The sequence below is a fragment of the Oryzias latipes genome, chromosome 17 (assembly GCF_002234675.1).
Source record: "Oryzias latipes chromosome 17, ASM223467v1".
Classification (NCBI taxonomy): Eukaryota; Metazoa; Chordata; class Actinopteri; order Beloniformes; family Adrianichthyidae; genus Oryzias; species Oryzias latipes.
Window position 1 is genome coordinate 21,325,584 of NC_019875.2, and position 21,931 is coordinate 21,347,514.

General features: G+C 38.3%; 1 protein-coding gene across 4 annotated transcripts in view; it reads left to right on the top strand.

Moving 5' to 3' along the window:
• The window catches only part of LOC101156850 (SPRY domain-containing SOCS box protein 4), a 78,585-nt gene extending 56,757 nt beyond the window's left edge, over nt 1-21,828 (top strand). For all 4 annotated transcript variants that reach the window (XM_020710979.2, XM_020710976.2, XM_020710977.2 and 1 more), the window contains exon 4: nt 18,531-21,828. In XM_020710979.2, coding sequence (XP_020566638.1) covers nt 18,531-18,658 — 128 coding nt within the window. In that variant the 3' untranslated portion in view covers nt 18,659-21,828. The remainder of the gene's footprint in view (nt 1-18,530) is intronic.
• The last annotated feature ends 103 nt before the right edge of the window (nt 21,829-21,931 follow it).

The window sequence follows — 21,931 nt, forward strand, 5'->3', positions numbered from 1 at the left end:
CTTCCAGTTCTAATTTGCATAACCTTTGACCTTTCACCTTCAGCCTGGCTCTATAATCAGGCAGCCACATATCATTTCATCTACTTGTTTTCCACCATGTGCAGCAGCAACAACTGCTTGCCACCCTCTCTGTTTTTTTTTTCGAGATAGGGTTGCTAAGCTTTCAAAAAGGGAGATTTTGTTTTTCTAGCCAGACATGAACTTTAAGTCCCCTCCTGGGGTGTTATTAATCTTTTGCAGGTTGTAGACGCTTCTTTGCTGCAACCTCTGCAGAAAGTCAAGGCAACTGAATGTGAGCAGCTTTGTGAGTCCAGTAATTTGGCTGTAGCTGGAATAAGAGGTTAAAAAACAAAGGATGAAAGACAAAATAACCCATAGATTTTGGACAAGCATCCAGGACATCAAAAAGAAAAGTTATATTTACTGTAGGCATGATTTAATGTGTCTGACAAAAAATAAGCACATTCTTATATGTTTTGGAAGTCAAACTGATCTGTTTCTGTTTCTTCAGCTTTTTACTCTTATGCATTTCCCCTGTAACTCATCCTTCCAGAGAAAAATGAGGACAATTTTACCAATAAGTTGTAATGCTGTGCATGTGTTTGTGTGTGTGTGATGGATGTCTGTAGCACGGTAAGGACATCCACCGTGCTGAGGACCGGATCTGAACTAGAGGAGGATGTCACCTTCCAGTAAATCCCTCCAGACATTCACAAGGTTACTCTGCAGGTCGCGCCATCTCAGTGGCTTCAAGTTGAAAAGTGTTTTAACGGGTCATGAGTGTGACAGTGAGGGTGAGGCCAGTAAGCAAGAGACGTCACAGAAATTCTGTTACACAATTGTGTTATTTGTCATTTCCAGTAGTGTTGCTGCTGCATTCTCACTGCCATGTGCAGACAGCTCTGTGAAGGTAAATTCAAATTCTAACGGACTATCCACAGAATTTAGCCGGTAGAATATCAGGGGGGCAAGTCCGGGTGTGCTGAGAGCTTGGGGTATCAAAACTCTCCGATCCCCTAAAATGCAAAGAAAAACCATACTTTCTTCCTCAGTTCGTCCATTTGTATATCTTTCTTCTCCTTTGAGCTATTTGTCTTATACTTTTTATGTTAAATGCTCTTCCTGACACTACCTTCTGCATGTACCGGGCTTGGGACAGGCACAAGCAGGACACTGGCTTGTGCCCTGTTGAGGCTGTATTTATCTTTTTTTTTCTTTTTATGTCTATTTGTCTGTCTGTCCCTCCATCCATACATTTTTTGTTGCTTTTATTTTTTTTTTAATTTTTGTTGTCTTTTGTGTGTATTTCTTTTTAATTAGTTTTGGGTTTTTTGTGTGAGTTTTGTATAATTTTTATTTCTCTAGTTGCCGTAACTGTGAAAATGTGGATCACAAAGTCATAAATGACACAATGTTAATCTGTTTAAAGCAGAAATGGAAAAAGCTCTAAGTATAACTATAAAGAAAATCAGAGAAAAGGTTGAATAATGGCTCCTGGGTAAAAGTGGTGTGGCGAGAAGCTGAAGGAACTTTTTAGTTTATGAGGATGTCACCTGTTCTTTTTTTTTTTCTTCAGTCATTTGTGCTTTCTGGTCGGTTCTTCATTTTGGGAGCACCACCTCCAAACAAGCAGTTGAAGCTGCAGACCAGAGAAAATAAAGGCATGCTTTTTTTTAAATTTCAAGCTTTATAGACACATTTGCTGCTAGAAAACTTGTAGTAAAACTACTAAACATTAATATAAGACCGTATAATGCTTCTAATTGCCCCACACTTAAAAATGTATTATGTTCACAATAACCACGATAGTATAGAAAAAGGAAAAAAGATAAAATACAATTCAAATTAAAGCAACTCCAGTGTATTTTAAAAGCGTTCCCAGTGGTCTTTTTTTATGATGATGCAGTTTTTAGCCAAAATTCAAAACCTGTGTTGTTTTCTAGGACATAGTTTCTGCAGAGTGGCAGTATTTCATTAGAATTATGCCATTTCATAGTGGCCGCCCATTAAATATTCTACGTCCCAAATAAGTCCTTTTTAAAATTGCATTTTCTGTTTGCTCCTAATTTTCCTCCTGATTGAATAGACCACAACAACATGTTAAAATCACCAAAAATTTTCACCAGTAACGATAGATAATAAAACCTTGATAGAAAACTAATATCATATGCAGTATTTTTCAATAATCTTGAAGAAATGGGCTACATAAAGGAAATCTGAAAGGAAAATCTTAATTTCACTCACTTTATATCTGGATTTATTCAAATAGTCTTGCAGAGTACACGTCGTTTATCACTGTAAAGTTTTTGTCAGTGAATCTTAAACCAATATAAATGTAAAAAATGTGACAGCGTCAGATCATCTAAAGTCAGATATAGTGACATCAGATCGGTCTTCTTTTGCAGGAGCCCGTCTCTTCCACCTGTAATGCTCACTGACGTGTCTTGTAGCCATGTATAAACTACATGTCTCTAACTTGGCACCAAAAAAGTTAAAAATAATTCAGCTTTTAACTCCGTACTACAGCTCAATACAATGTTAGCTGTTACATAGCAACAGCAGTGCTTCCGCAAAAAGTACTCTAGCAAAGTTTCATTAAAAAATTAAATGCTTTTTAAGGGGCAGCTTGGCACTTAAAGGAAAACAGTTGCATTTCTCACAATATTTCTATTGCAGAAAACTATGCCATTTTTGAAATCGTCACATACAGTACAGACCAAAAGTTTGGAAACGCCTTCATTTGAATGAGAAGGTGCACAGCACAGGACATAAGGCAGTCGGCTCAGCATGTGTCATGATCTTCAGTGGATATTTTTGGTTTTAAAATCAAGACGTGTTGTGTTTCTGGAAAGCTTCCCAGAGGTTATCTTCTGCAATTGCATCCAATAAAACCTTTAAATTGACCGTTATGATTTCATTTGTGAAACACCTGCACATCCCAAAGCTGAGAGAAAGAGTTTCAAAGACAGTTGTTTGTTAAATCCCGCAAAAAACTACAAATTTGTCATATTTTTTTTTATTTCGTAGTACCCAGCTAAACAGACTTAACTACTATGGTAATATAACCCACAATGGGTTGTCTATGCATGCGGATGCATAGACAACAGGTTAATGTAAGGTTTCGGAGTAATTTCCCTGAAAGCATCTACAAATCAGCTTTTTTCAAGGGTATCAATGTATGCAAGTTTTATTTCTGTCACTTAGACAAACATTTTCTAGGATTTATAGCTTTTAATATGAAAGTGCAGTTTCATCTACAAAACTTAATATACATATCCTAATCCTAACCAAATGCTTTGACGGATACAATTTATTCCTTCTGCTTGGGTACACATATTGTGCTAAATTTAAGAAAGAATTAGGCCAATTGTTTTTTGTTTTATTACACCAGGCTTAGTATAAGACAACTGAAACGTTTTGCTTCATTGTTACTTGTACATTAGCAAATAAAAACATAGTTTAATCATTTTTTTTGTTTTGATTTTTATTTTGTAATACACAAATCATAAAAAACATAAAAGCAAAACTGTGACCCAAAAATTGAGGTTTGAAGCGAATCATGGTGAAAGTGAATTTTTGCATCCAGACTGTTGACAGCATCGCTTCGTACAGTTGAATCTTGTTATATCCCAGTGGTACATCTGCCTAATTTGGCTGTTCAAAATCTAAAAATAATTATTCTAGTTTCCTTCAGGAATGGTCTGAATTGCTCCAGCCATTAAGCCTGTGTAACAAATCTCTACACCATTGATTGCAAATAGACATTTATCTTTAAGTTAAACTGATTAAGCATTTGTAAAATTGTTGTGCATTTTGAATAAACCCACTCACATCCCAGATGAGGGAGGCAGCGATTTTAATCTGATTACGTGCCTTTGAATTGAACTTTTCTGGTCCCTGCTCTGTGTCCCGGCCGGAAAGCGGTTATAGCATGTCTGACCTTGCGCGGTGACATGACTGGGAGCCAGAGATAAGGATTAACAGTTCGTGTCAGTCGAGAGATGACGGTTCCTGCGAACCAAATGATGCTTCAGAAGGCGTGACAGACTTTATTTACTAAACGTAGTCTGTCTAATTAATATGCAAAAAAGCCTTCAATTTTTTGACAGTTTATCAACTCACATAGTACTCCTTTTTTGTACAAACTACATGACTTGAATGTAAAAAAAACAATCAAAAACAATTCAAGTGTTATATATACAGTGGAAGATGTAATTACAGTGTATATTGTTTTAAGAGTCCATTCTTGTTTGTATATGCCTTAATTCCCATTCGGGGTCACAGGGTTGCTTGAGCCCATCCAGCTACTGAAGGGTGAAGGCAGGACAAGCGCTGGACGCTTCACCAGTCCTTTGCAGGGCCACAAACCGCACGCTCTCAAAGTCCCGCCTAAGGGACAATAAAAGAAAATTAGAGTCACCAACGTAACATATTGCACGGGGAGAAGATGCAAACTCCCCATAGAAAGGACCCAGCTAGGCTTTCTCTTTTTCAGGCGAGAGCTCTAACCACACTTATTGGACATAAAATGGCTGAGAGTTACACAATAGACTTAACTCAAAATGTTCTATTTGTGACCTGAGTCTGATCTTATTCTCGTGATTGTTACACAAATAACTTCTTTTAGGTTGCAATTATTGTTATTTCAGACAGAATAATTGAAGAACCAAGGATCCAGGATGATACCAATGAGGTCTGTAAAGACCCACTCTGGTGAAAATGGTGTTTTGGTGTTTCTAACATGATTTTGTGGCATTTTTCTCATGATGGAGGACGTATCTAAAAACCTTTAAGCTCAAAATTACATTTCTGAGTATTTATTAATTCAAATTGTTGTGAATCAGGAACAGATGAAAAAGTGTTGTTTGAAAAAGAGCGTATTTGTGACGTAAAATAAACACACTGGATGGGTCACAAGCTCCCTGCTTTGCTCCATCTTGCAGCATTCACTTGTAGACGATTAGATCCATGTACATCTTTTTTTTTTTCTTGTCTGAGCTAGTATTTGGCTCAAAACTGTACAGCTGGATAGCCCCAATATTGCTTGCCATTTTTGTTGCTCCGCTCATGTTAGGTTGGAGGTGTGAGGGGCTGTAAGCTAACAGGAGAGCACATAAACGGAGAACTCCCAGCGACAGGGAGGGAATTTAGCAGAGCAACTCAGAGGCAAATTTCTAATGAACTACTGCCTCTCTGCAGAAACTATGTCTGTCTATGATTTTGGCTAAGAAACTGTATCATCATAATTAAGATGATCGGAGAAGGTATTTAAATCTTTACACCTCAGTTTCAGCATCAGTTTTTAATTTTTGTTATAGAGTGAATGTAACTTTCATATTTTGCTTTTGCTTTGCTATAGGATCCACACAGCTGAGAAGCCACATAGTAGGAGTCTTACTGTTTGGTGGGAGTGTCATTCATAACTTTGGATTGGCAAATTTAATTGATGGCTGTGATCAGACTAACTTTGAAAGTGTCATTGATTTTGCAAGCCTGTTGTGGACGCAAAAACACAAAGGCCGACATTGCGCTGTCGTCTTAGTGAGCATCTCAGTGCTTCTCTTTCTCTCTCCATCTCTCTTCTCTTTCCTGTTTCCTCTCTTCTCTGCTGTCAGAACTTGTATCTCACCTTTTCTTTCCAAGACTCAGTTTTTTTTCCAAGTTTCACTCCAACTTCTTCCGACTCTTGTCTCTCTGATGTTCTCTCCTTGTTCTCTTGGTCTGTTCTCAAGTTCTACTCTTGCTTTTCTTTTCTGGTTCCACTTTTAACTTCTGCAGCGTTTTGTCCTTTCCGCACATTCATCCCCGCATCGATCTCGCCTCCAGCCGAGCTTTTAGCTGCTGCTCTCTGTGACTCCGTTCCTCCTTCAACCTTTGAAGCATGTGAAGGGAGAAGGGCCATCCTCCGTTCTCGTTCAACAAGTCCTCCACTTTACACAGCAGGTCTCTCACCTGCTCCTCCCGTCCTACACCGCCTCTCTCCACCTGTTGTCTTCTTTTCATCCCCTGCACTCTCATTACCTTCTTCCTATATGTGTCCCACACCGTTTCTTGTTTTCGTTCTGCTTCAGTTTTTCTAGCTGGTCACCTAATTTACTGACCATTAGGAGATGCTGATAGCTAGACTTGTCAATGACGGAGCTGCATCTATGGATCTGCTCTTGTCCTTGTCTCTACATGCTCCAAATGTGGGGGAGATGTCCTACAACCAGAGGCTCATCCATAACTTTTATTTTCTTTAAAATATTATCAAGAACTTCAGAAGCATGGCTTTGCTAATATGTTTTCTGTTCTCATAATACTGGTGTTATTGAGTACTTGAAGGTCATTATCACTCAGTTGCTTTGCTTCATTTAAGAAATAGATTAACCCTATGAAGCCCACTACAGCAAGAATAAAAACATACATGGCACATTCAAATATTTGGGAATTAATATGTATTTTAAACCCTTTAATGAAATCCAAAAAAAATAAAATAAAATGTGGGATATCGATAGAATCAATTATGATACTTTGAATGATTTGGTAAGTTTTCTCTCATAACAAAGTTAGTTTAAGATGCATACATGAGTGTTCAGGGAAAAAAAGCATTGTATTAACTCAGTGTCTCAAATTTAATCCACACATTTTTAAACCGCTGTAACTGTATTATAAGGAGATAAATATTAATAAATGTTGCATTCTTTAAAAAACAGCAAGTAGTCCTTTAAAAAAATGAATATCAGATGAGTTATTCTCACCATAAAGTTTTGAAAATTAGCTTAACTTTTCGTACCAAACGTTTTTTCGAAATTTAATGGAAGCAGCCATTTTGAAATGTGGAGAAAAAGCCCTTCTACTGCCTCTAGTGGAATGATGATGAACTACAAGGCAAAAAACATTATATCCAATCGTTTTTTAAGGAAACTTTGGATTACGCTTATGAAATGGGAGTCTCAGAAATGCGTGTATCAAATGTTATATGAATGGTTATGTAGGGTTAGGATAGATGGCTCTTACAATAAAGCAAAATAAAAGATCTCTTTGTAAAATCATTCTACTGTGTTTGAGAGTCACTTATCTGCATTTCCAGGTGAGTTTTCTGTGATGACAGTCTCAGGTGGAACAATTCCAAAAGCTTCTTGCATAAATATTGATACTCCTGCCGTCAATTGAAACCTAAAACACACTAGCCGTCTCCTTTATCCTTTCTGGCTGAGCTGAGGCATGCTTCTTTTCTGCAGCACCTCCCATTTTTTATTGCTGACTCTGCAGCGCTGAAGAGCATTGACACATCTGAGTATTTATGACGAATGACAGCCATTGTGTTGTTCTTTGCATCATGTGCTTTGGTGTTATTTAGGGATTGGGCAGTATAGAGTGGCAAAAAATTGTTATTGGGATAGAAAAAAAATACCATTTTGTAAACTAGCTTTAGACAAGGTTATTTTTTATATAAAGTTTGTATTTTTTAGACATGGAAGTCAATTATTTGCTCCCCTCTGAAACCAGCCCCCACTGGTCATTTGAGGAACTGTAAACATTTGTTGCAGATTGTGGGTGTTTGGTCTTAAATTGATACACAAACATATATGAAAAAAAAAACAAGGAAGAATAATTATGGTTTTTGCAATCCAACTAATTTCAAATTATTAAATAAACATTATGGTCAATTCAGAATTAAATCCAGATGATTCCAATATTATTAACTGTATTTTAATATTAACCTAAATAAGTGAGCAACAGATTACCACTGAAACCAGCCCCCAAAGAGTTTTGCATGTATTCCCCTTTGAGCCAGTGATCGCTGACTTGTCATCAATGTTGGACATCATTGTTTTTGTTTACATCAGCCATCATTTGTTGACAGCTATATCAAGCCTGGTTGGCATTTATAGCAGTTATGCAGAACTTTGTCTATTCTGCATGCTGTGATGCTTTCCCAAACTCCCTGCCAGTTGGATTTCCAGCCCACCCGTTGTCCTTTCACAGCAGTCAGTTGCTCTGCATGGCACTCACGTTAAGTGTGTAATTGTAGAAGAACAAGGAAGACTGTAAAGTGATTTATGGGGCCATTAAAAGTAATTCGGGCCATGCTATCCAGGTGTTTACTCTCCTTTCCTTCCCTCCTGCTCTCAGTTTCTGTACTCACATGTTTGATCCATCTGCAGGCTTAATCTGAATCCAGGCCCCTCCCAGATTAAAGTATATGACCACTCTAAGTGTGTGCCAGTATTCACCAGTGTGTGGATAATTTCTGTGTTTACAAATGGCACTGTGTGCTTTTTCTTTGTTGTGCATGCATCTATTGAGGCCACATAAAGCTCCAGTCTAGTCATATTGTTTTTGCTTCTTTCTTGCATGTTTCTATTTAGACTATGTGTCTCATGAAAACATGATTGTAATAAATGTTTGGGGTGAATCTGCCTCATCTTGCATCACACGGACATTTCCAACGTTGCTCAAAAGTGACTTTGGGAAGTTTTCCCGTCATTGCTTTCAAACTTGCAGTTTTTTTCTGTAGGCAGACACATACCATAGCTGGATTGGGATTAAGGTTTTGTTATTTCTTTTCACTGATTTGATTTACAGTGTATTTAACACCACTGTGAGGTTATAATGAACACCTTGCATCTCCTTCTGATCCTGTATTTGTGTTGCACCAGTGTGTGCAAACAAACCTGCGGTGTGGCATGCACACAACTCGATGTGACATTCTAATACGGTGTAGGATCAGCTGAAGGACGGCTCTGTCAGGCCGCTGACTGAGGCCTGTCTCCTGCATGTCTGCGAAGGCTCTCGCTTGTCAGGCGTGTTATTGCATATGCAGGGGTTTGTGTGCAAATGGGATATGTCTCAACTTCTTTAAAGGTAATTAACTTCTTAATTAACTTCTTTAAAGGTAAAATGGGGCGACAGTGGCTCAGGTGGTTGAGCGGGTCGTCCAATGATCGAAGGGTTGGCAGTTCGATCCCCGCTCCCACCAGCCAAAAATGTCGTTGTGTCCTTGGGCAAGACACTTCACCCTCCCTGCCTCCAGTGTTGCTCCACTGGTGTGTGATTGTGTATGAATGATCCCGGTGATGGTCAGAGGGGCCGTAGGCGCGAAATGGCAGCCACGCCTCTGTCAGTCTGCCCCAGGGCAGCTGTGGCTACAACCGTAGCCTACCATCACCAAGTATGAATGAGGAGTGAATGAATAATGGACATAATGTAAGCGCTTTGGGTGTCTTGAAAAGCGCAGATAAATCCAATCCATTAAAATTAAAATTAAGAAGCCTCAGCTGCGTCAAATGTGTCTCTTTGAGGTTATGCCCGAATTCCCTCGCAACTCCCTAACTAACCCCTATATGGTGGGAGACCATCTATTGCCCTGGATTTGAATGCAATGCAGGCACATGCTCGCTACTTTCTTTTAAGGAAAACTATGACGTCACCCATTTGCTGGAGTTAAAACGTAATAGATATAAACTTTTTACAGAGACTATTTATAAATCCACTTAGTTCTGATGACGAAAACTTGGATTAATTAAAAAAACAAATTTATGTATATTTTTTCAAAGGACAAATATTTCAAACTAATGCATCGTGGTCTATATTCATCAATCTAATGACCGTCAAAGCACACCAGTTATTTGGAGACTTCTGGGAGATTTCCAGGGCACTGAATTTTGGAATTGTAGATTCAGGCAGCCTTATAAAATGGCAAACACACTTCATAGTGGACCAAAAATATTGATGGAATTTGGACAAAACCTGGTTTTTGAATCTTTAATTCGTCTGCACAGTGACCGAAGGTTCACCTCTCTGCACACATTCTTCTTCAATGAGGATTTTAAAACAAACGACTCTTGAGAATTGGATTTAGTTTGGTGATCTAATGTCTAGAGCCAAGATTTGATTCACTTTCACTTAAACAGTCATGGCAACTATTCATTTATCATTCAAAATCTTCCAATCCTTTCAAATCCAAACAAAACAGGGCCCTTAAAAACACTTAACATTTATAATAATAATATTATAAATGTAATAAATAAAATTATATCGATAGTTTATTTATTTATACGGCGTCTTGACATGACCAATGTCGAACAAAGTGCCGTACAATAAATTCTACAAGCAAAAAAGCAACAGTTAAAAGTTAAATCTATTAAAAGTAAAATAGTAAAATATAAAATAGATGCAATAGTAAAAAAAGAACATTGATAAAAGCAAGCGAAAGTAAAAAAATGAAAAAGCCGCGTCTCATGCCATGTCAAAAGCCAGGCGATTAAAAAATGTATTTTAAGACGTTTTTTTTTCCGTCTCAAATGGACATTGAGGGTGCCTGCCAAGTGCTGCGAGGTAACACGTTCCACAGCTTTGGTGCACATATTGAAAACGCTCGCTCTCGTCTGAGCTTCCACTTAGACCGTGGTACCTCCAAGAGACGCTGATCAGCCGACCTGACGGACCGGTTAGGATGTAGGGGAAGTGAACCTCAATTATTGCACAATTATTCTAAGATTTAAACACAAATAAAAGAATTTTAAAGTGAACTCTAAACTTCACAGGCAGCAAGTGAAGGGTAGCCAGGATGGGGGTGATCTAGTCCCTCTTACTGGCTCCAGTACCAGAACCAGAGCAGCCGCGTTCTGGACCAGCTGGAGACATGAGAGGGACGAGTGGCTGACTCTGACAAAGGAATCCAGCCGAGATGTAATGACGGCATGGACAATAGAAAGAGAAAATCTTGTGGAAGTTCATTTCAGCAAGTCTGCAAATTAGCACCAAGAGCGTTCACATTATAGAAAATGTAGGTAAAAATGTATAACCACCAGCTGAATGTAGATCTACAACAATTTTTTTGTATATTTTAGATGAATTCTTGATGTTTTCAAACCTCTGGACAAATAGAAAAATGAATTTCTTGAATGTTAAGGTCATGTTTGTATGGGTGGGCCCATGGGGCTAGAGCGGAAAGAGTCAATTCTATTCAGGTGTTGTTCTCACACCTGCACCTTTTGACCAAAAAAATCTAATCCTTTCACTGATTATTAGTTTAAAAGGAATTTATTTGCTCCTATACACGATTTGGTCATTATCATACTTACCGGTACTTTCCTTGTTATTGTGCTCTCTCCTCTTTCCTCTTCTATTCATCATCCTCCCCTGTCATCTCATGACCTCTTCACAGCCACTTTCTGCTTTAGCTCCTTTGCTCTTTTCTACTCTTCCTCCTCTATTGCATTCATATTTCCACCTCTTTTTCGCATCTTGCACACTCCTGTTCCCCCCATCTTTTTTCCTCTCATCCCAGAGGAGATGGCGAACATTGACTTTACAGTAATTCAGGACAGAGAAGAGGCAGGGGGGAGGGATGGGGGGTTAAAAATAAACACCAGAACGGCTTGTATTACCAACCAGCTCCTTTCAATACTGGTCAGCTCTGCCCACAGTGGCGATCTTCCTGTGTGACAGTAATGTGGTGGGTACATTGTGAGTCATACCAAACGATCTGCACAAGCGGTTTAAGCAGTAGCATTTGCTCTGTACAAACATTTCAAGATGTTTTTTTTTTGTTTTTATGGAAACACTAAAGCTTTTTTTGTAGCCATTAGTTTTCCTTAATTTTTTTGTTTTTTCGAAATCCTCCATGGACCGGAGCAACATGACAGCATTAGTTCTGCATTAGTTCTTAAATGTGACTGTGTTACAAACTGGTGATGATGGGCGATGAAAGATGCGAGACTTCACTGTAGGTGCATTAGACGTGAATGACTCCAACTTCCCTCTTTGCCTTTGAAGGGTTGACTTGGACAGAAGTTGGTTCAGCTGTACTTCAAAAAGAAGAAAATCTGTGTTCAAAGAGTAAAGCAGCATCTCAGGCTCATTCCTGGCTCTTGGTGGAATTGTACTTGTTTATCTCACCATCTCTCATCAGTGGTAGTAAGGGAGGACGATAGAAACTGTTGCTTGTAAAATCCCTGCTTTACAGCCTCCATGCTGACAGTCGAGGAACAAAAGATGCTCTAACACACACTAATGCCTTGCTGTTGTCTTCACTGCTGAAGGACACGGTCAGGATTGACCAGCAGTGTAAACATCTGCAGCACTTCTGGATTGTTGTCATTTCAATTTTCTGTAGGCTCACCAGTTGCTTCATCTCTGACACATTGCTGTGCAGGTATTCCCGACAGTGACAAAAAAAACAGTACACATATATAGAGTTTTAAAAACAACACAAAAAAGTATCTGTAAAGAGTTTACTTTGAAGCCTGTTAGCTGAAAAAGACTCTCAAGCAGGAGTTTTGCTCATTTTTTTTTCTCTGCACTTCAAATTTAGGTCAGGCTTCTTTGATGTTAACTGTTGAAGCATTTCTTTGACTGAAGATCAAATTAGCATTGAACATGCACTGTATGTTTTTTTGATCTTTTTGAGTTCTGATGTCAAACTTACTTTAAGGAATTCTTACTTTTCTGAATGAAACCAACATGCTTTCCATAAGCGACTAAAAAGGGGTTTAATTCAAAGACTGAATCAAACATTTTAGTGATTGAGGATCAAGGATGTAAAAAGACAGTTTTGAATGAATTTGCTTTTCTTTTTTTATTAAATCCTATGTTTTATCAGAAGTTATTTTAACATCTTTTTAAAAGACTTTCAATTTTCTGCTTTTTTGTTTTGTTTTGGAAGGTCAAAAATCTTTACTAGTCTGAATTCCTGCCACAACGGGCTTTGATTTTGCTTTGTGCATCTGTTCTTCTGCCTGTCAACATGTTTGCAGAACGGGTTTGTGGATTTCCTTTTGCAAATGTTTGTTCTTCTGCGTGTTCCACGCTAACAGGAAAACAGGCCACAGCAGGTCAATAGCTTGGCTGTAGATTAGCAGAGAAAAGCAGGTGTGAAAAGCAGGCAGGTGACATTGTTTTACCTTGAAGTGACACAACTTGTGTCTTTTGGGGTTTTCCAATTTTCCCCCATTTTTATGATCTCAAAGCTTTGCAGGAGTAATTTTCAAAATAAAGTTTGTGGAATATTGACTTTAATTAAAGGATTAAAGGATTACGTGCTTCTCTTAATTTCTCTGCCTTTTGGGACTTGAAAGCACTTTCACAGTCAGCCAAACAATGCTAACTGGGTTGTCATCAAGCTAAACACAGACCAGGTTTTCAGTGTTTTCTTGACATTTTGACATCATGCAGTTTTGTGATGTGTGTGTGTGGTTGTGTGTGCGTTCTACAAAATATCAAACGTCGTGGCCTTGGGGAAGGGAAAGATAGAGAAGATGAGATAAGACATGGAGTGCAGAAAGGCGGGAGTGGTTCTGCTCTGCAGAAAAAGAACATATATATATATATATATATATTGCAGTAGCTTCAGAGTAACTGAAGAAAAGGTAGAGATTTACTGTAACACAACAGTAAAACAAAGGACTTCATATCTTCCTGTTTCTACATTCAATACAGATCATAAGATCACAGAACTTTGTCAAAGTAAAAAATACTTTACAGAAATTAGAAAAAATAAAAGCTTCACTAGAATGTTTTTAATAATAATATTATTTTTTTCATTTTCCTGCAGCTGCTGTGTACTTTTAGGTTATGAAACAGGAATTTTTTTTCCTAGCTGGAAACATGGGCTCTAATCAGGTTGTTGTTTCTGTGCGCTCCAGTGTTTTGGCCTCTCCAATTACTTGGAAGAAAGTGTCACCAGCATGACTCCACCACCAACATAGATCTCAACAATGAGCAAAGAGGAGGCAAAATCCTTTTTGATATTTTAGATTTAAAGAGGTACTTTTATTTTTTGCAGTTTCAGTGTCTTTTCACCCAACATCATTCTAAAAAGTCCCTATTTGTTTTAAGCTCTTCATTGATGCTGATGTCTTCTGATTAGAGGCAGAGAACATTTTTGAAACCTAAAGTATTTTCTGATTCACCCCAAGTCTCCACTGATTTCCTCCGAACCCCTCTCAAACAGTTTCATCTCCTCGTCACTAAACGGGGAGCGCGTCAGTATAAATCCTTGTTCTCATGGCCATTAGTTCCCAAAATGAATCTGGGATCCCTCCTTTACATCACAGACTGTCTAAATGTATTACAGTTTGAAATTCTTTATGAAAAAGAGTCAAAAACAAGTGATGAGTGCGTTTTTATTTTATTTGTGTATTTCCTGTCAAATTGGAAGTATAATATGTAAACTTTGATTCATGTAAATGAGCTTAAACAAGCAAACACATTTTTCATGTTAAAGCTACTTATAAGCAACGTACAGAAGAAAAAACTAAATCCAGGGTTAACATAGTCCAGGATTAGGAAAAAAAAAACATTCTCTCGTCTCTGTTTAACTCTGTAACATGAATGAACAAATGTGGAGGCTCACAGAAAGAGCAGCAGCCTCCCACCTGACTGATTTATCAACAAATTCAAATGTTTAGTGATAACATTTGCGCATCTTGTCGGATGCACTTGCTGTGTAATGAAGCAGATGCAAATGTCCTGGTGCTGATGATCCACTGTGGATGGCCCTATTAACTTCTGGCGCTTGAGAAGATGCCTCCAGAATAAAACATGACGGAATATAAGTCATTAAGAAGGGATTGTTAGCCGTTATGCTGAGTGTAGACGTTATTAAGCTCGGCTAATTGCTGCTATGATCCAGAATGAGGACGTTATGCACATCTAGCGGGAGCTGATGATTAATGTGGAGGTTTTCCCGGTGTAGTGTAAAGAGAGCTGCAGGAGCACCTCCTGCTAGAATGCAGTAGTACTTTAAACCTCTTCTTGAAGCCACAGCTTTGATGCTGTGAACCATATATCTGTCAAACGCAGGTGTTTTTCTACTGCAAAATGGGCAATTTTACAGTGATAATACTATCAAAGGGTATTTTGGTGACAGATCAATTTATGCTGATAATTCAATAAAAAGAAAGGCACAAGTCACCCTAATACACTAGCATACAGCTTTAGCTCATTTTAATGTTTCATTGTGAATACATTAATAATACATTATAATGGGCCCAGTGAAAAGTATACCTGATGATATCTGGCGTAGTAAGCAAAGCTGCTTTGAATCTGTCAGAAGAATCAGAGCTCATTTTTCCACCAGAAGCTTAGATTTCACTTTGAATAAGTCTGTATTAAGAAACGTGCTTATGTTTAATTTTGTATTATTATTATTTTTTAAAATATTTTAACCAAAGGAAAGAATGAGGAAGAAGGAAAAGCATGGAGTGGAGCTCCAGTCTTTCTCCTGACATTGGCTCAAATTGTCTCTGCATAACTGAAACTGCACTAAAGAGCCTACAAGCCCTCTCGGATTAATTGGATTTGGTATAAAATTGCTCCTCTGTATAAGTGCATGTGCACATTTCATGCACACACAGGCACGCGCACACAGGTGACTGGCTGTGATTTAAAAATGGCTTCAGCCAGCACAGATGGAAGTTTTCATCCCAGTCCTCTGGGCTGTAATGAGTCTCCTGCTCTCACTCAGTGGCTTTGGGCTTCGAGCTGACACAACAAATTGGCTTTTTTGTTGTTCCTTCCTAGAAGACAAAATGAGCCGTTTGTGCATGATCTAACACGAGTCTCTTTGAAACAAAGTAAGCTATTAATACAAAAAAGGCTGAGCTTTTGCATAATAATTCTGTTCTCTTCTAACAAATTAGGACATGAGTTAGAAGCAGGTGCCAGTTAACACTGGTCATTAGGCAGCAAAGCTGAAAAGCCTGCTTAGCATCTCCGTTAATCTGTTTTCACCGGATATTTGGAGCTGTTTTTGTTCTTGAAAATGTAAACTCACTGAAGGCAGAAGATTTTTCTGCAATTTTTCAAAAGAAATTAAACATAAGGAAAGGCAGCTGCTTCAATAGGAAGTCATTTAGCAGAAGAGGATGGATGATAACTATCTCCTGAGAGCTTTTAGCTACGCCTATCAAAGGAAGAAATTCTAATATCTTTGGTGAATATTATTTAAAACTTTTCTACTTGGATAGATAAAACATACCATTTTGGATCTTTTTGTAAGCTGAATTATCAATTTGTATTTTAAATACTGAAATAAATACAATTTTTGTCCTATTTAAGCTCCAAAGATTGGTGAAAGGAGAGTCAAATGTGTAGGTGGAATGAGATCAGCTGCTTTTTCATGTCAAACAGTGGTGAATGTAATGCTGACAATGACACTGCAAGGACACACACACCCACCTAGAGGAGCTGGACTGTCTCGCCATCCTGTTGATCTAACCTTGAGCACACAGACCGATGAAGCGGCAGGTGTTAGAGGACGTCCTGAGACTACAGGTGATGGCAGGGTGGGCTTTTTTCCATTGAAAGCCTAGCTGCTAAGTGTTCACACTTTAGAGCCTTTTTTAAATAGAAAAAAGTTATAAAATATATGTTTTATTTTATTTTATTTTGGCTGCTGTGTTCAGAGCAGCCAAAATGGATAACCCAAAGATTCACTTATGTGATTTAGCTTCAGATACCCGTCTACATTTACCAGTTCCGGGACTTGGAAAATTAGGCTTTTTTTTTAAATATCTGCTTTTATTTTCCCCAGTAATGAGTCACCTCTGATGCTAAAAGTTAATTCTAAGATGATTCCTGGAGGTTCCCTATTGAAAAAGGTAAAGAAAGACACAGTTTGGTCCTCTTCAGTTTATTTGTCCCCATACTGTAAATGTTTCAACAATCCAGAGCTTGATTCTCTTGTGATGACTGAATCCCGTGTCTGTTCGTGTGTTTTCCACGCAAACCATGTCTGAATGGCTCCTTCCTGGTTTATACTCCATTATGGTAAAGACTGTTGCATGCACACTAGAGGGAAAGAAACCTTTCATCCTAATGTGTTATAACCTCAAAATGTTCAGCTGTCATTACTATCTTTTTTTAAAGTCCCACTCTGGTCATCTTTTGATCTATTTTTAAACTATGATTGTGCTCTTCTTAGCCAAAAAACAAAACAAAAAAAAACTGTTGTTTTGTAGGACATTTTTTGTCCCGAGTGACAGTAATTCATTAGAAATTTGTTTCTGAGTTGTGGGGCGGACTGTTGGCGTGGATTAACCCTGCCCCCACTTTCCACCATCCATTTGTCTCCCGCTAGTTTACAGCTCATTAACATTACCAGTGCAACAAAAATGGTGAGCAATATTGGAGCTGTACAAAAAGATGCAAAGCTTGTGGCCTGCTGACCGTAGCTCCTATGCCACTGCTAAAACATTTGCTTTTTTTGGTATCTGCTCCTGAATAACAACAATTTGAATAAAGAAATGTGGAATTTTCTTTATATACGTCCTCCATTGTGAGAAAAATGTCACAAGAACATGTTAAAACCACCAAAAAGCAACATTTTCATCAGAGTGGGTCTTTAATGACTTATTTTGGCATCATTCTACAGGAACCATTGGGGATCAAAAACCACTGGGAGAAAACTAGGAGGCTAAGTTTTCGTAAAGAATTAGGTTAGAAGAACAAAGAGCTATTAATCTTTAAACTCGATTAAAACTAAGTCAATTTGTTGTTAGCCTGTGATTATCTAAACCGGCACTCTTTTGATCATCATCTGCATGTTCCGCACAGATCCAAAATCTAATCAGGCCATCCTGAACTCAGCTTTTTTTCTGCGTTTAATCCACTTTGCAGTCATATCCTCGTCACACAGCATCCTCCACTTATTTACTGAGAGGGACATTATGGAAGGATTAAAAAGAATCCTTTCACTTTTATGTCACTAAAGAAGCATTAAAAAGCCATGGAGATCTAAAAAAAAAAAAAAAAAAAAAAGCAGTTTTAGTACATTTTTTAATTAAAAAGAACGTAATGCTGCTGTCAAATGGAAGGACTTGAAAATATTTGAATACTTAAGTGCTTTATTTATCATTCTAGTTAAAACCCTGTCTTGATCTCCGTAAATCTTCCCTATTTTAACGATATTTAAGTGGAGTTTGTTGGGGTCTGTGTGTTACGAATCAAGACAAAGACGTTTTTTCTTACACAAACCTTAGATTAGATTTATGAGACTTGCTTTAATCTCAGAAAAATTTGGGGGGGAAAACCAAAATATTTGTCTTTCGGGCAAAAAAAAAAGCAGTTTGAAATAAAATTACATCAACTGAAATGTTTTTTTTGTTGTCACACTAACTGTGAAGGCCAGAAAATGATTTGTAAAGGTTAAGTAAAATGAAAGAATCCTTGGAATGATCACATTTGAACAGCTACTTTCATTTTTTTTAAAGGTTGTTTTCATAATTATTTTTTTTTAAAGAAAATCAAGATCCTGCCTCTTTGTGGGGCAGCCTCCTGTATCTTTCATCAATGTGAAAAGAAGCTTCAAGGAGAGATTGATAAATAACTTTAGCTTGCTGATTCAAAAAAGGAGTAACAAGTTTTAACTTTTAATCAAATTTTTTGCTGAAGCAGTGCACTTCTGCAGGAGGAAGACATAAAGTATCTTTTGTGTAAATATTCTGCACATGAATCAATCAATTCCATGAGTTTGAATAAGCCCTGGAGGCTCCAACCTGACTTTTATTTGAACTTTTGTTTCCTTCTCCTCTCCGCAGCCGAGCCTCTGCCTCTGATGGATCTTTGTCGGCGTGCTGCCCGCCTAGCGTTAGGTCGTGACCGACTTCAGGAGATTGAGAGACTTCCTCTGCCTCAGTCGCTCAAAAATTACCTCCAGTACCAGTGACTGACACAAGCAGAGCCAAAGGGGACTAGAAGGATGTAACAGAGGGGCCTGCAGGGAGCCTTTAGATGGACGACGCCTGGATGAATTTAAGGAGGCACAGACGTCCACACTGGAAGCTCCATGGCTCACGTGACTCTCCACATGGAGGGACACAAAGATGGTAGACGATCTGAGGGAAGTTCAGGTTTCCAGCTGGACAGAACCACCTTCTCTTTGGTTTAAGCTGCTTTTCCATTTGTTTTAGATTTATGAGTAAATTATTGATGACTGTCCCATCGGTGTCTCGCCTGTCCAGGATGAAAGCCCATCTCCTGATGCCACTTTGTGGTTAAGCAGTAGAAAGCAGAGACGATGAGCAACCACTGCCACCTGGTGGTGTGAAACGGAGCAAGAGGAAGCACACTAACCCCATCCACAGAGGCCTTTCTGACGTGCAGTCAGCGACTGTCACTGCTGCAGGTGTCTGTTCAGATAGAGGGCGAAGTCTGGGAGGATTTTAGCATTGATGCTTTATGTGGTCAAGCCTGAATCCGTCCACCACACAGAACAGACTGAGACGGGCCTGCTGGTCTGTGAATGTGGTGTAAAACATCAGTTTGGAAAACGTTTCTGTTGGTTTTATGCAAACATCTGTTGAGAGCTGAAACCCTTCAGACTGATCGAATTAATTTTTCTTTAAATATTCCCTCAGAATCCATTTCATCGTGATGCATGGTGCTTCATTGAAGCCCCGTCATTCACATGTCATTTTTAGTCTTAAATTATCATATCTGTCAGTTTTATTTTTTTGTGCAGCTAACTTCAGGGTTTCAGACAGTGTTGCCAGATAGACTCACGGTTTTCCAGCCCAAAAGTCATCTAAAAACTACCAGATCCCACAAAAAACACCCCAAAAGTTCATTATTAGCTGTAATTAGCCGTAATTAATCATCAGTTATTTATTACTTCCCAATTTAATTAACAATATTACATCCGCCATTTTTGCAGTCAGAGCAAAACATAAAATAACTGACTCCTATCAAACTTTATTAACAAGAAGATCAAATGAGCTGACGCCCCCCCCCCCCCCCCACCCACACACACAGACACAAGGACATAAGAGGAAAAACAAAAATAATCAAATACTAGTGGTTCTGATCAAAAGTGAAAATTGGTTTTGGATTTTTACTTTTTCTGAATTTAAGAGAAGTAAAATTTAATCAAAAACTTGTGAAGCATATTAAGGAGTAGTTTAAGTTTTGAAAGCATGTTCTTGTGATTATAATTTTTTAAGTATCTTATTGCTAAAACGTTAAAAACAAATTCAAATTACTGGGTTTACTCCAAAAGCTACTTGTTTTTTTCTAATTTTGTGCAACTTTAATGGTAAAAATCCCCCCAAAAACGTATATGCATTCAAAAAAACAAACCTTTATTTCTTTGAATAATATCATAAAATCACAGTTGTTTTCCTATTGCAGCTGTTCAGTTCAACTTTATGTCACATCCGAACATCAACATAACAAATACATTACATTAAATTACAATACATCACACCTCCCAGCCTACACTGCAATTAAACAGGAAATACGCAAAATATGAAAATTTTTAAGATAAAAGTGATAAGAAAAAAAGATTAGAACCATAAATAGAAATAACATTTTTAGAACAGATTCTTTGACACATACATATTTTATCCGTAGTGGCTCATGCTGTTTAGGACGATTACACTGCCTCACCTGCCTCCCCTGATAACATGTTCCTGGTTGAAATGTATTTTAACAAGGAACTAAAAACCTCCAAACCTGCACAAATTATGTTCACCTGCCCAAAGCAATTTTTGCCCTCAAAGTTTGAATCAAATCTGCCCAATTGGGAAAAAAAAACAATCTGGCAACACTGGTTTCAGAAGCTTTGATGGATATGAATCATATTTGACTGAGATTTTTTTATACGCAACACCAAATTAAATCAAGACCAAACTTGGCAATTTCTTGAAAATCTGAAAATGCTTGAGTGTCATAAAAAATAGAGATTTGGGGGGGTTTAATGCCCTCTGTCGGAACACCAGAACATGATGCTAAAGCAGAGAGGACGTGACTCGGTTGTATCAAAGTGCTACAAGCCGTGATCCATCAGGATCTCCTTTCTGATCTTTCCATGAAGAGTCCTGTGTCCGACAGGGCTTTATGAGAAGACCAAACCTGTTTTTTTTGCTGAATTGCTGCTGCAACCCTTGTGCTATCCTAGGCACTTTGACATTGGGAGTTGGGTCATCTAGACCCACTAGACAGTGCTCTGAACCATTTTTCTTTAATGATTTGTAATCTTCACTGGTGTCCATGGATTACATGAAATCCTCTTCACCTTTATCCACCTTTGTCATGGGAGGGAGAACACGTCAATGTAAGGGTGGGGTCATAGGATAGCACAAGGGGTAAGATCCCATCCTGGAGCAACACTAAATGATCCGCGAAGCAGAAACTCCGAGCCGAAGTTTTTCATTCGATTGTCCCGCTGTCTGACCGGTGCTGTCGGCACAGACGGACAACTGTTGTTTGTAGCCCCCCTGCTGTAGCTCACTGGTAGCAGTTAGTGTGTCTCTGCCTCAGAAAGCAGACGGACCCGGTCACAGCACAGGCCACTGTGCGCAGGACACACAGCACAACCGGTGAATGGAATACATACAATCAATGCACAACCACATGTGTGAGCACACACCCTAAAGACCAATCTAGTTTTATTTCCTTAAATGGCTTGAGTCACTTTTTTATCTTCTGTTTATATCCTTCATTATTTTAACTATTAATGTTATTATTATTATAATTATTGTGAGTGTGAGGTTTGAATCTGATGACAATAGGATGACAGCAATGTTTATTTATCACAAGCTAGTTGTGTGTTTGTTGAACTGACCTGCGATGGTCACATTCAGGTAAATTTAATACAAAGATGCTGGCGATGAAGGGAAAGAGAAATCTACTTGTTTCTTCAATGCTGCTTTATATTATTGTTATAGTTTTCTTTTCTTTTCTTTTTTTTGTTGTTTTTGCAGACAGCGAAGATCTTACTTCCTGTTTTATCAGTTAGGATGGAGGGATCACTTGAAGAAAGTAGTAGAATGTATGGACTGATAGTGCAGCTCAGAGGTCAACGGATGTGAAATGTGAATAAAAGCCAAGTGACTTTGATTATGTTTTGGATTTTGTGTCTTTTCTAACTTCACCCAAAAAACACCGTAATTATTTATTTAACGTGGATAAATTGGATCTCTCTGGATGATTAACCCATGTG